Source organism: Phyllobates terribilis, unplaced genomic scaffold (genome assembly GCF_046119375.1).
Source record: "Phyllobates terribilis strain yellow unplaced genomic scaffold, ASM4611937v1 Scaffold_7__3_contigs__length_470593459, whole genome shotgun sequence".
Lineage (NCBI taxonomy): Eukaryota > Metazoa > Chordata > Amphibia > Anura > Dendrobatidae > Phyllobates > Phyllobates terribilis.
This window is the reverse complement of record NW_027362767.1, coordinates 77,393,177-77,406,324: the sequence shown is the minus strand read 5'-3', so window position 1 is coordinate 77,406,324 and position 13,148 is coordinate 77,393,177. Positions and strand designations below refer to the sequence as shown.

The 13,148-nt window shown below is 43.3% G+C and overlaps 1 protein-coding gene across 7 annotated transcripts in view; it reads right to left on the bottom strand.

Moving 5' to 3' along the window:
• The window catches only part of MGA (MAX dimerization protein MGA), an 88,619-nt gene that overhangs the window by 15,378 nt on the left and 60,093 nt on the right, over positions 1-13,148 (bottom strand). For 5 of the 7 annotated variants that reach the window (XM_073638820.1, XM_073638822.1, XM_073638817.1 and 2 more), the window contains 9 exons: positions 10,695-11,336; positions 10,122-10,406; positions 7,445-8,391; positions 6,419-6,525; positions 6,038-6,086; positions 5,828-5,937; positions 5,638-5,687; positions 4,517-4,701; positions 4,322-4,433 (listed from right to left, as the gene is read on the bottom strand). In XM_073638820.1, the coding sequence (XP_073494921.1) occupies positions 4,322-4,433; positions 4,517-4,701; positions 5,638-5,687; positions 5,828-5,937; positions 6,038-6,086; positions 6,419-6,525; positions 7,445-8,391; positions 10,122-10,406; positions 10,695-11,336 (2,487 nt within the window). The remainder of the gene's footprint in view (positions 1-4,321; positions 4,434-4,516; positions 4,702-5,637; positions 5,688-5,827; positions 5,938-6,037; positions 6,087-6,418; positions 6,526-7,444; positions 8,392-10,121; positions 10,407-10,694; positions 11,337-13,148) is intronic. The other 2 variants (XM_073638818.1, XM_073638821.1) reach the window with 2 other exon arrangements.

The window sequence follows — 13,148 nt, the reverse complement described above, 5'->3', positions numbered from 1 at the left end:
AAAGAAAGGTGGTTATATTGATCACTAATTATTTTTGTTTTTGCATGTCAGAAATGTTTATTTCTAAATTTTGTACACTGATATTTACCTGGTGAAAATAAACAAGTGAGATGGGATTATATTTGGTTTTTATTAAGTTGCCTAATAATTCTGCACAGTAATAGTTACCTGCATTAACAAATATCCTCCTAAGATAGCCAAATCTAAAAAAAAAACACTCCAACTTCCAAAAATATTAAGCTTGGATATTTATGAGTCTTTTGGGGTGATTGAGAACATAGTTGTTGATCAATAATAAAAATAATCCTCTAAAATACAACTTGCCTAATAATTCGGCACACAGTGTATATACAAGTCTAACATAGGCACAAACCAGGGAGGGTGCTGTGTCCCCCAATTAAGGCTCCAATAAAGAGATTTTAAGGTGAGTACCAAAATCCTGTGAAGCTAGGCATCCTGAATGCCACCGAGCAGAGGAACTCCCCGGGTTCTATAGAGGAGATTACAGAGAGAAGGTATTCCATCCTGAAATGACAGACGCACCTGTCGGATTAGAAGTTTGAGATGCAGGATCGGACGGAGGGAACCGTCCTCCTTTAGGACACCGAAGAGGTTGGAATAATGGGGGGGGGGGGATTCTATTGTGTAGCCAGTGATAATCTCTCTGACCCATGCATTGTCGGTAACGAGAGAGAAGTCGTTGACATGTTCCAGAAGAGAAGAAGACTGCCACCCACCCTGAGAGGATTTCCAGGAGGAGGTGGCCCGTCATGCAGAAGGAGGTGGCCCGTCATGCAGAAGAGAATCTATTAAAACGGGTCCCTGAGGGATTGGTAGAGCGACCCCTTGTGCGCCAGGTAGGGGCGGACTTGAACGATGGCTTCCTTCTCTCCTGCTGGACGGGGGACCGGTCCTGTTGTGAGGAGGTCCCAGGGAAGGAGAAGTGACGAAAGTGAAGAGAACGTCTCCTGGTGAAAAGGAGTTTTTGGCTTAGGCTGAGGAAGAGAGGTGCTCTTACCACCGGTAGCGTCCAAGATGAGCTGATCCAGCTTATACCCAAACAGTCTTGTTCCCTGGAAGGGGAGATTGGCAAAGGACTTTTTTGGAAGCCGGGTCCGCATTCCAGGACTTAAGCGAGAGAATGCTTCGTATGGCTACAACATTGCTAGTGAACAGCTGGCAGCAACCAGGGACGAGGAGAGTAAATATTTTCCTGCATTGGCAATCTTGTCTGCAAGACCAGCAAGCTCTTCTGGTGAGGCGGCTGATTAGATACCCTGGCAGAAGAGCTTAGCCCAGGTGGAGACAGACTTGGCTACCCACGTAGAAGTGAAGGCGGGACAGAGGAATGCGCCAGAAGCTTTAAAGGCCGATTTGGCTAGGGCTTCGATCTGTCTGTCGGTGGAGTCCTTGTAGAGAGGAACCATCAGGCAGTGACAGAACAGTCTAGGCGGAAAGGCGAGAGACCAGCGGATCCACGGTCGGTGACTCTGCCCACTTGTTAATGAGATCCAGACCAAAGGGATATAAGATATCCAACTGTTTTCTGCCTGGGAAGCGCTTTTCCGGGTGTTCCCAGTGTTTGGTAAAGATTCCCTTAAACTCCTTGTGATTGGAAAAAGCCCAGGAAAGACGTTTTTCCTTTTTGAATGAGACAGAGTGGTCCTGAGGATGGGGGGGACGGAACTCATCCTTCTTAATATTAAGAGCCTGATTAACGGCTGATATGAGGCTGTCGACCATGTCCTGTAGCTTGGAAGTCTGGTCCGTGTCGGGATCAGATTCTGACTCAGACTCTGGCTTAGACCCCAGGGCCACCTCGGAAGAGGAGGAGTGGGATACAGACGGCATCCTGGAGGACATAGACCGGGATGGGGAGCTGGACAAGCAGCTACAGTGAGGCCGCTTCTTGGATCTTATCCTTGATCTGCCTTCCTGAGGGAGGTGGTGAGGTGCCTGCGAATCTTCCTGGGGAACGTTCGGAGCACTGGTGGCAGCAGACAGGTTAGGTAATTGTTCTAGGACCTGCACCAGGGACTGAGATACCTTGGTTACGTCAGTTACTGATTGAGAAATAGCAACAGGCCACTCCGGGGGAGGGGGTGTGCAATTGTCCCAGGTGGAGACGGGCTCCTATCATGATGGAAGGGCTGCAAGTTTTGCAGAAGGCCGAAGCCTGGCCTGTAGCCACTTGTTTATTCAGAGGGCACAGCCTTAGTGAATGAAAGTGAAGGAGGGGCAGGAGTGAGGCTCCCTAGATCTGGACATATATTTGGGCCTGGGGAATGCTGCTGAGGAGGACTAAGACTAGGAAAATAAGGAAACATACAGCCTGGATAGAGCCTACCCGGTTCTGGATGAGGAGAGCCTTGTCAGTGCCGATCTGTCAGGACAGGTGCCGCAGGCAGAGTCGCTATGGAGCCACGGCTGGAGCTGCTAATGCTGCTGGAGACGGAGTGCGGGAGAAGATTGGGGTGGGCACAGACAAGGCGTGCTGCGAGACCCGCACTGATGTAAGACAGGCGTTCCCATAGGAGGATAGAACGCTCACGCGCTGATTGGCAGGCACGCACAAGGGAGGGCGTGGACTGGCCAGCAGTACAAGTGCTGTTATAGAGGAGAAAGCGCACGCGAGTACCATCGCGCATGGATAGGCTGGCGTGCACTAAAGAGGGCATGGACTATCCACAGGGAAAAGAGAGGTGGCTGCTTTCATAGGAAGAAAAGCAAGAGTGAAGGATGCCGCGTGCTGATTGGATGCTGCGCAGGAGAAGAGAGGCGTGGCAAGAAAAGGCCATAGGAAAGACCGGGGACTAAATTGATCTGTGACATGGCGCATCGGTAGTAGCTCATGTGATGGCGCATCCGGAGCAGTTGGAAAAGCATAACTTCATGGATGCTCCCCCGCCACCTTGAGGAGGGACTGTGGAGAAAAGGAGAACAGTACCTGTGCGTCAAGCCTAGACTCCTTCTCGTATTTTGAGTAAGGCATCAGGAGCCCCCAGGTGAGAAGGGGGTTCGCTGGAAGAAAGGGATTCTCCTTCCCACACCGTTGTGGTACCAGACGGTGCAGAAGACCGTGTTGACCCCAAGGGGGGGGTCGGTGTCAAGTGACCACCATCTTCCTCCCAGGCCGCTCTGATGAAAGTGCTGGGGTGGAGAATAGGCAAGGACCAGCCGCCACGAACCACCCTGAAACACAGGGGGTAAGGGTCCTGCCTCGCAGACCATAAAGGGTACAATGTGTATGGCACCACACTGTTCTCTCGGTCGCTCATGTTCAGGAAAACAGGGTGAGAAATTACACCTTGTTACCCTGTAGAGAAGAACCTGAAAAAAAAAAAGGGAAAAAATTAAAAAACACACAACAGGATGATCTGAAAAGGAAAAGACGGATCTGGGATCAGATCTAGGTCTGCCTCCTACTGACACTAAGCTAAAATTGACGAGCTCAGTGCCAGTCGGTGGGTGTATACTGCTGAGGAGGAGCTAATTCTTTTTTTTTTTTTCCTAGTGTCAGCCTCCTAGCGACAGCAGCATACACAATGGTTACCTGGTTCCCCAATGAAGCGATAGAGAAATTTAAAAAAATACTCAGAAAATAGCGACACAAACCTTCATTTATTTTTTTTTACAAAGTTTTGAACTTTTAAAAAAAAAACCTTTACATGTTAAGCATTGCCATAAAAAACCTGAAGAATCACGTTTGAATGTCATTTTTTCAGTTCAATAGAAGCCATTAAAGGAGTTGTCCACTACTTTCACATTGATGCCCTATCCTTAGGATAGGGCATCAATGTGTGATCGGCTGGGGTCCTGTGCGCGGCACCCCCGCCGACCAGCTGTTATCGATGCCAGCAGCGGCCAAAGGCCGGAAGTGCTTACCTGTGGTGCTTGGCTGTCAAGTTGTAGTGGCCGGCGCTTGTTACTGCACATCCGCTTCCTATTCCATTGAATGGGAGGCGGAAGTGCAGTACCCTGCTTTGGCCACTACAGATGGACGGCCAAGCACCACAGGTAAGTGATTCCGGCCTGTGGCCGTAGCCGGCGAGGGTGCCGCATGCGGGACCCTGGCCGATCATACATTGATGCCCTATCTGTAGGTATAGGGCATCAATGTGAAAGTAGTGGACAACTTCTTTAAAATAAAACCCCAAGAACAATGGCGGGATTGAGTTTTTTTTCACCAAAATTTGATTTTTTTCCCCACATTTTTCAGTACATTGTGTGGTAAAATGAATCGTGTCAATCAACACATTATTAAATCTACAAAACTGTTAATAAATCTACATACAGTATTTGTTCATAATATTACACCAACCTGATAGATTAGAAACTTTCTTCACCAACTGACTTTGAGTCTGGGACAACAGTGTCTTTTTTTTAATAAGTGTATCGGCGGTGTCAGTCAAATCCTCAATCTCCTCTATGGCCTGAAAGGTAAAAGGAAAAGAAAGTAGGCATTTCTGGAAGACAGTAATCTGGACGCTGCCATTTCAGAAGACATAGACCGAACCTGCTTTAGGATATAACGCTTTGAAACTTTAGGAAGGTTGTAAAGACCGAGAGCATTGCTCAGTTCGTAGAAAAGATCCCTCATTTCACTTCGCCTCTTCCGCTCATTCGCGTTGTGGTTCTTACGATGAAATACGTGGTCATCCTCGTCTTCCACTGCTGAAGACATGTCCTCTCCATCCACCTATATTATATCAAAAGAAGAAAGGTACATTTTTATTATTACGGTTTGGTGTTACTGTGAACCAAAGTCAAACGTTCATTATATGTCTTGCCATAGTTCAAAGGATCCAAAATATCTAAGTGGCAATGGGACAGTAACTTAAAGGGGTTGTCCAATCTGATAACAATCACAGAGCGACTGCACACCTCTGAACCCTGAAAGCATCCAGTGCACACACAGTCAGGTTTCACAGGTACTGACGGCGAGAGCGGACCTACATGCGGTCACATGCCGGCTAGACATGTTCACCTTCTGTCAATTCAGTTGTATTGAAAGAAACAAGGAGTGTCTAGTAAAAAATGTGACTGAAAAGTAGGTAAAAATCGGCCACTCTCGCAGGCAATACCATTGAATCCTGATGGTGTGCACACCACACGCTGTCAGGATTCAGAAGTCTGCAGTCCCATGGAGGGACTGCAGACTTTTATCAAAAGAACGGACAACCCCTTTATAGCCCATTACACTAAAGTTGGCTGAACCTGCCAGGATCAACCAGTAGTCTAATTAATGTGTATGGGAGCCTTCTGACTCTCCTCTGATAGATGATGTTGAGGAAGAGAAGGATCCAGCAAGTCCAATTTTGGATAACCAATCCTTTTGAACATAGACACATTATACATCTGTGTACCTGAGTATGGGGAATTTGGGACCTGAGAAATTGGACAAAAAGTAGTTTGGCCAATAGCTATCTCTTGTGTATTTGGAGCTTTAAGCTGGCGTTCTTGGCCGAGCCAAGCATGCATGTTTCTGGAAGGTTGGAGGAATATCATCCTCCTGAACTTATGACTGGCAGACAGACCACTCATGATTATGGCCAGTCACACCAGCCAAAAGAATAGCTGATCCCTTTTAAAAATGTATATATGTTACATAAGGCGACACACCAGAGCATCAATATACCTTGAAGATCTTTTTGGGTCCTTCGGAAAGGTGTCCTTCGTGGCCATATCTGGAAGATAAGATCTGTCCTGGTAAAATGATCGAATTTCTATTTCGACAAGGTATACAAACCTATGGCTTATCTAAGTGAGTCTACATTACTACACAGCAAATTTAAGGTTTGCCTTAGAAATAAAAAGTAATTCTTACTTGTCCTTAGGTAAAGTAGCTATAGTAGCAGAAGCCTTCAGATCGCCGAGATTTATCTTTTCGGCAAGCTCTTCCACAGTTTCAATGTCCACGTAGTCCTCTACTTCGCTCTGGATAAGGCAAGCATTAATTTTACATACAAACTAATATTTATTATCCCTTTTGTTTAAAGCTGTGCAAGACGTACAAACACCGAGGGCTTGACTATACCTTGGATTTTTTCTTGTGCTTTTTGGAGAATTTTCTTTTCATGCCATGTCTAACATAGAAAGAAAAATAAACTGACAGGTTAAAAAAAAAACCCACTTGTGTTAATGGAGATCATTGTTGCTAAAGCAGGATTTCTGTTGTCTAAGGGTATGTTCACACGGAGTTGTCGACGCAGAAACTTTCCAACTCTCCAATCAAAATTTGTCGTTTTTTTTAATTCCTGGTGGCTTTTAGCGTTTTTGCTCCTAAAACTCAGCCAAAAAAACCTCAGTGTGAACACACCCTAAGGCTGCAGCTTTTTATATACATATATAAAGCTATTTAATGTCAAAGAGAGTTTAGTTTATTAGAAAATTGCAAACTTCATAAAGTGATTCTTACTTTTTCTTTTTAAAAGTAACAGGGAAAGCAGACGCCTTCAGATGTGCAAAATTCAGGTTCTCAGAAAGCTCTTCCATTGATTCAATGTCCATAGACTCAACGTCGCTCTAGAAAAGATACATAGAATGAATCGAAAATAATTAAAGATATCATACACTATTTAATATCATTTTTATAAATGGCTGCATTGTATGGTAGGGTAATAAAAGTAATAAAAAAACAACAACCCATAATTATGCTAATAAAAACAGCCAAGCCGAATGTTCAAGTGTATGGGGGAGTCAGGAAAGATAGCTTAATCTCTTTTTCAACCAACTGGTATCCAAGGTGTACGAGTAACTTAAAAGGGAACCTGTCACACGATTCGTGCTGCCCAAATGGCAGGCAGCATGAATCAGAGCCTGAATGCACGAGTACAGCTAGGTATATCATACTCTGAAATAGTACAGGGTTTCAGAGAAAAATATAGTTAGAAGATCCAGCACCAGACCACAGCCGGAGATGAGATTGGTCAGGCGCCACTAGAGACGTGATTGACAGATCTTTTGCTATGGAAGAGATGTCAATACCCGTGCTTTAGCGCTGGGAAAAGACTTCTCCCAGTGCCGTTGCAAGGGATTAACAGGTTGCTCACTATGGGAAAGATCTGTCAATCACCTCTAGCAGCACTGGGAAGAGCCGGCCGGGGCCTAACAGGTGAAGTCTCCAGTTATAGTCCCTGACCAAATCTTCTAACTAAATTTTTTCTGAAGGGTTGGAATGTGTCACAGAAAAATATACTGGGCTGGAAGGTACCAAATTATGTTAATGTGACATGCTAAATGCTAAAAAAATGGCTTACTTTTGCTTTGGCATAGAAAAAAAAAGTCAACAGGAGTTTTTCCAGTGCAAACGCCAAATAGATAAGCACAGTATGAGCAGAGGTTGTTGGCAGAACAGGGATAATGAAAATGATGTAAAATATCTGATGGAATTAAATATAATGTAAACAACTGACAGATAAGATGGAAAAAAAAAAAGACTCACTTCATCCTCAATTTGCATGTTGGGCTGAGTTTCTCTGCTGTCAAATATATCTTGTTTGATAGGTGGATCTCTTCGGAGATGATTGCTGTTCTTCTGATCAGATGACAGTTTTGCTGAGCTCTGTTCTTTGGATAATTCCGCTTTCTCCCCAGATTTAGATTGCAGATCTTGTTCTGCCTGTTCTGGGACAGACGCGGATACCGAAGTTACAGGACTGTTAGCAATTTCCACTTGATTCCTTGCATTTTTTTCAGCTAGGCTTTGTTTAGCGTTGCCTTCATCCGCTGGACCTTTGGTATCTTTCTTATTAGCTTCTTGAATCAAGTCTTCATCTGAAGTAAGGAATTCATCCATGGAGTCAGTGCTGGTGTGGGACTGTTCATTAGCCTGCTGGCCGTCATGGCATTGCATGTCTTCAGCTTGAGTCACAGATTTGATTTCTTCTTCCGGAGACCTTTGCGCCTCAGCTTCATTCTCATCACTTACAAGTTCTGACGTAGGTTGCCCTTCACACTCTTTGATTGATTTCTTATAGCTTTTTTCCTCAGATGGTTGAGGACTCAATGATGAATTGGAACGTTTCATATCTTGATCATGTGGATCACACACAGAGGCGGACTCATTACCCGTTAGCGTTATGGTCGGTTTTACAGCAGCACCGACAAGGCTGCAATTCTGCAATAGAGGAGGTGGTGGTAGGATATTTGCCAAGGAAGCGCCTAAAGATTGGACGACATTAGCTGCAATCACAGTGTGTCTAGCACCCATGTAAGATAGAACTTGTGGAAGGACTGTCACTGCAGGTTTATTTGGGCTGGTCTTGGAAGGAGAGAGAACAGGCACATTAACTGGAGTGGAGGTGGGGGAAACGGTGCTTGCCGAAATGGAAGAGGTTGCTGCAGCTTCAGGTTTTGTTAGAAGAGGAAGGCGGACACTCAAAACAGGACCTGAGAAATAGTGAGTAAAAAGTAAAAATAAGTTATACCGTCCTGTCAATTAAGAATTTAATCTTCAAACAACAAGCTACAAGTTTAAAAAGATAGCAAGTGACACATCGCTGGAATCAAGCTCTCTGCCCCTACATTATGATGCTCTCGGATTACATTGTAAAATCCTGGTGTTAAGATTCCCTGTAAGGAGTCTTTAAATCCATAGGCACTTAATGAGTGGATCAATTCGCAGGAACCTGGTAGAGCAGCCAGGTCAGTTTTCAAGGCTGCGAGTCGTGAGCCCTATGAACCACTTCCCAAAAGTTAGGAGGCGGTTTGCAGGCTCCTGTCCAGCAGCCACGGAGTACTTGACCTGAGTCTTGCGAATTTACTTGCTCATCTTTATTAATAAGATATTCTAAGCTTCAAATGTTACTAGACCCTAGATGCAATACCCAATACTGCAATGGGTTCTGCAGTGCAGATACAAGACATATCCAAATGATGTCCATACTCCTATGGACTTTGCCTACTTGGATACTGTCCATTTATTCTGCTCTTTGGTTGGAGTCCCAAAGGAGGACGCTTAATAGCCATACACTGATGACCAATCCTAAATGTTAGTTCATACACACTTACAGAGGCCATATTTTATCATCTATGTAATGGCATCATAGACATAAGCAATACTGTTGGTTCGAGTCAAGAGACCCTGAGCTAAGCTATGACATAACACAGATTGAAAAAAAAAAATAGTTTCTATACACTTGTGTGAATTAACTCTAAGGATAAGCCATCCATGGTATATCATGGAACTATGTATGAGCATATACACTAAGCCCACATAAACTACTGCAAATCAGCCTGCTAGTCTTGAAAATACAGTCAGTTGAATAGTCACCCAGGGCCTGAAGTTTCATTGCAATTAAATTCCAAGCTTATAACTTAGAGCTGAGACATACGAGCAGCACTTCATAAAACCGGGAAGCCTTTTTCATTTTGTACTCCATTTCTGCATAATGAGAATGTATGGACTATGCTCAAGAGGGACTGCCATGGGGTCAACCACAAACCCAGACTTTCAAGTGTTATTATATAATCTGAGAGCAGCATCATGTAGGGGCAGATACCCTGATTGTAGTAATGTGTTACTTAATGGACTGCTTGGTGCATTTTTGATAGAATCCCTGCTTTCTCTGCTGTAAAAGTATCAGTGCTATGAACGCTGAGCTCTATATAACCCTGCCCACACCCCTGATTGGAAGTTTCCTGTGTATACTGTACATTTTCAGCAAGTCTTAAAATTAGTGGGTGGAGCAGTGTTACACAGACTAGCTAGACTGCCTGGCATGTGCCATCTAGTCCTACAGTGATAATCTCCTGGTGGGGAAACACTAATTGTATTGAAACTACAGCAAACTCCTGAGCAAGTGACACATCGATGGTATCAGGTTCTCTGCCGCTACATGCTGCTGCTCTCACATTGAATAAATAATAACATTTGAAAGTCTGGGGTTGTGGTTGACCCCATAGCGGTCCCTTTTGAGTATAGTCTATACATAAATTCTCATTATGTAGCAAAAACCTACTGACAGATTCCCTTTAAGACAACAGCCCCGCAGTACTGCAGAATGTAACTGAAATAAGACGACCTTTCTAAAGAAACTATTTCTAATGTTATATTATATCATTTAAACATCCTGATTAGTAACCACTAAATGTATAATATAGGATGATATTCCAAGTACCTGGATTACGGATGACAACTTGCTGTCTGCTTTGCTGAACGTTGGCAGGATTAACTTTTTGCAATGGCACAAGCTGAATAATCTGGCCATTGGGGTGCCTAAATAAGGTGACTCCGTTAGTAGTCTTTATGGGCTGTAAGACCATCTTCTGTCCAGGAGGTGACTGAACACACTGTACCGGGCGAGCAGGAGTAGAGGAGCTGTTTACAGGAATTAGAAGAAGTCGAGGGCCTAAACGTTTCTGAAGTCCTGAGCTTGCTCCAGAAGGTAGCAAGGAAGCAGTGACTGTAACATCAGGGATAAAACCAAAAGTTAGCTATCCATTAAACATGTACATGAAACATGCATCAAATGTTGAATATTTGTATATGGTGTCTAGTCATTTATATCAATGATTAGTCATTCAAGACCAGTCACCTATTTTTTCCTGCCCTTTGGAAGAATGTGAAATTAAAGAGATTTAGGAATTTTTAACAAATTGAAAAACTTTGCGAAAATATGGAATATAAATGCAAAATTATATTACAATTATATTTAAAAAAAAGTGAAGAAGAAAAAGAAAGAAAACCTCACCTGGTTTTACAGTCATTGGAGATGCAAGGTTTATTCCAACTTGAGAAGCCATCGGCCCAAGCTGTGGTAGAGTGGAAGTGGATGCAAGTAGTACACTTGAAGGAGCAATTTTTTTATTACTACCAGGTTTATTGGAAAGGGGGATAGATGAGGTCTTCTTTGTAGTTTCTAAAGGTTTGGCCAAAGCCTGAGTCAGTAAAGGTGGTGTCAAAATACTACTTTTAGTGGATGCAACTGATGTCAATTTCATTGCAGGAACGTCATTTGCAGCTACTATTCCTGCAGGAATGAACACAGAAGAGCCTTTTGTTACCAGTTTTGTTACACGCATTAAGGTGGGGAGCGAAGATGTTGCTTTCTTTTTGGAAGGTGATAAGGTGTTTAAATCAGCAGAAGAGAGTGAGGTGGTAGATAAAGAAGGCAGGTTCATAGAAGAAGTAGTAGTAGTAGTAGTGATAGCTGGGGCTTGCTTTGCCGCTGCCGCAGCAGAAGAGATGACTAATAGCCGAGTAGACTGGGTGCTCAGTTTGGGTGACCCAAGAATGGTGGGTTCAGATGAGCTGACTCCAGGACTTTTCTGGATTGATCCAACTTCACCCGTGACAAACTGAGTGAGTATGCTGCTAGGCTCGGACTGTGCAGCTGCAAAGTAGAACATCTGCATGTCAACATCTTCCAACTCATTTATTAATCTTTACTATGGAAGGAAATTAGAACAAGCTTTTATTATAAGTTTGATAGTGATTTAAAAACTATGTATAATCATTTTGCGGTCATGGAAATAAAAGGGTTCGCTGTAAAATAAAGAAATAAAATAAAAGCCCCTCCGTTTTGGTGGTCTTTGCTGGGACCAAAAACTACAAAATGTCCCATCCATCCAGTCACCTGACAGCTGAGGCCATTGATTGGCTGCAGGGCGAGTAATGAGCAGGACCCACCCCTGCTGAGACCATAATGTTGTGTCCATGAGTCCCCTGATGGACATTATCTTCTGGCCTTAGAAGACTCCACCGGAGCAGCGGTGGTTCGGAGTGGTAACACTTTTTTTTCTCGTTTATAGCGAAACCTTTACCTCCGGGAGGGTTTTAAAAAATTGGAAAACCCCTTGAATATTAACTTCAAAGTTTTAAGTAGTATGCAAAAAAAAAAAAAAGCCCAGCGACTATTAAAATTATTTTATTTTTCCAACATCACAGTGGATTTAAATAAAACTTCTAACAACATCGACAAACATAAAAAAGTAATCTACATTTATGAAACAGGATTATGTGCTTTTCCTTCAAGTCAGTTTACTAAAGGCCCCTTTGGCGGCATCTACATCCATAAATCTGTACACAGCCTCTCTCCTGCAATTTTTCCACTTTCTTCTATGCAAAGTTTTGATATCAAGTTCTGTTAAGTCCAGATCATTTCTATGAGAAAAGCAGATGATCATTTTACTGAGCTGGGAGATGCCTCTGCTGAGCAAAGGTAAATACGTTTGGTCATTCATACAGCCAAATCTTTGAGTTAAGCACAAAGATAGGGATGAGTGTGAGCAGATTAAAGTGGTAATGCCATATTGTAATGTAATGTTTGCTTTATTTCTGAAAGTTTATGCTCCATTTAACCCACTAAGCAAGTACTACAAAACAGCGATGTGGAGCAGTATTATCTATCCCACACATCAGAAGCACGGGATTGTCACTGAGCATCAGTCAGACCCTAGCCCATCATATATTATGGTGAAAAAAGACTATTTATGTCACTAAAGGGGACAGGTCACTTGCCATAAATATGTAATTTTAATCCAGTGTAAATGCCACTGTTCTTCTCCTGATTTCGACGTGGTTTTTCTTTTGTTCCTGTGCTTCTCCATTCTGGAGATATGGCCTCCTCTTCCCTGTATGTTAATCTAGGATGCATACTGTCCTGAAGAAGATGCTGACAAAAAGTTGACGAGCACACCCCTTTTGTTAACAAGACAAGTTTTACATATAGGTTAGAGAGGGTGGTATCTCGGGAATGGAGAGGCGCAGGAGCAAAAGAAAAACTACGCCAGAGTCAGGAGAAAAGCCGCATTTAGGGCAGGTGAGAAAATGGTATATAAATTATAAGTGACAGGTCGTCTTTAAGAGTCACCACGTAAATTGTTATCATACACTAGTTTCTGCATTCCTTTTAACAAGAGAAAAATGTTATAGTTCAGAGGTAGCTTCGTATGACTGAGAAAAACGCTGATACAGTATCCATATGGTTCAATGAGAGAAGTGGTATCTGCACAATCCCTGCCTGGCTATGATCTATCAGTGCAGGAAAGGAGAAAGCCCTGAACGGACCTGCACATCACTGCAAGCTGCAAAGATTCTGCAGGTCCTGACTACTTTTCAGGTCATAAGATCAGTCACAAGCCTGGAAGGATTTTCATAGCGTTGTTATGTGTATATAAACTTCACTTACTCAGTGTGTAGAATG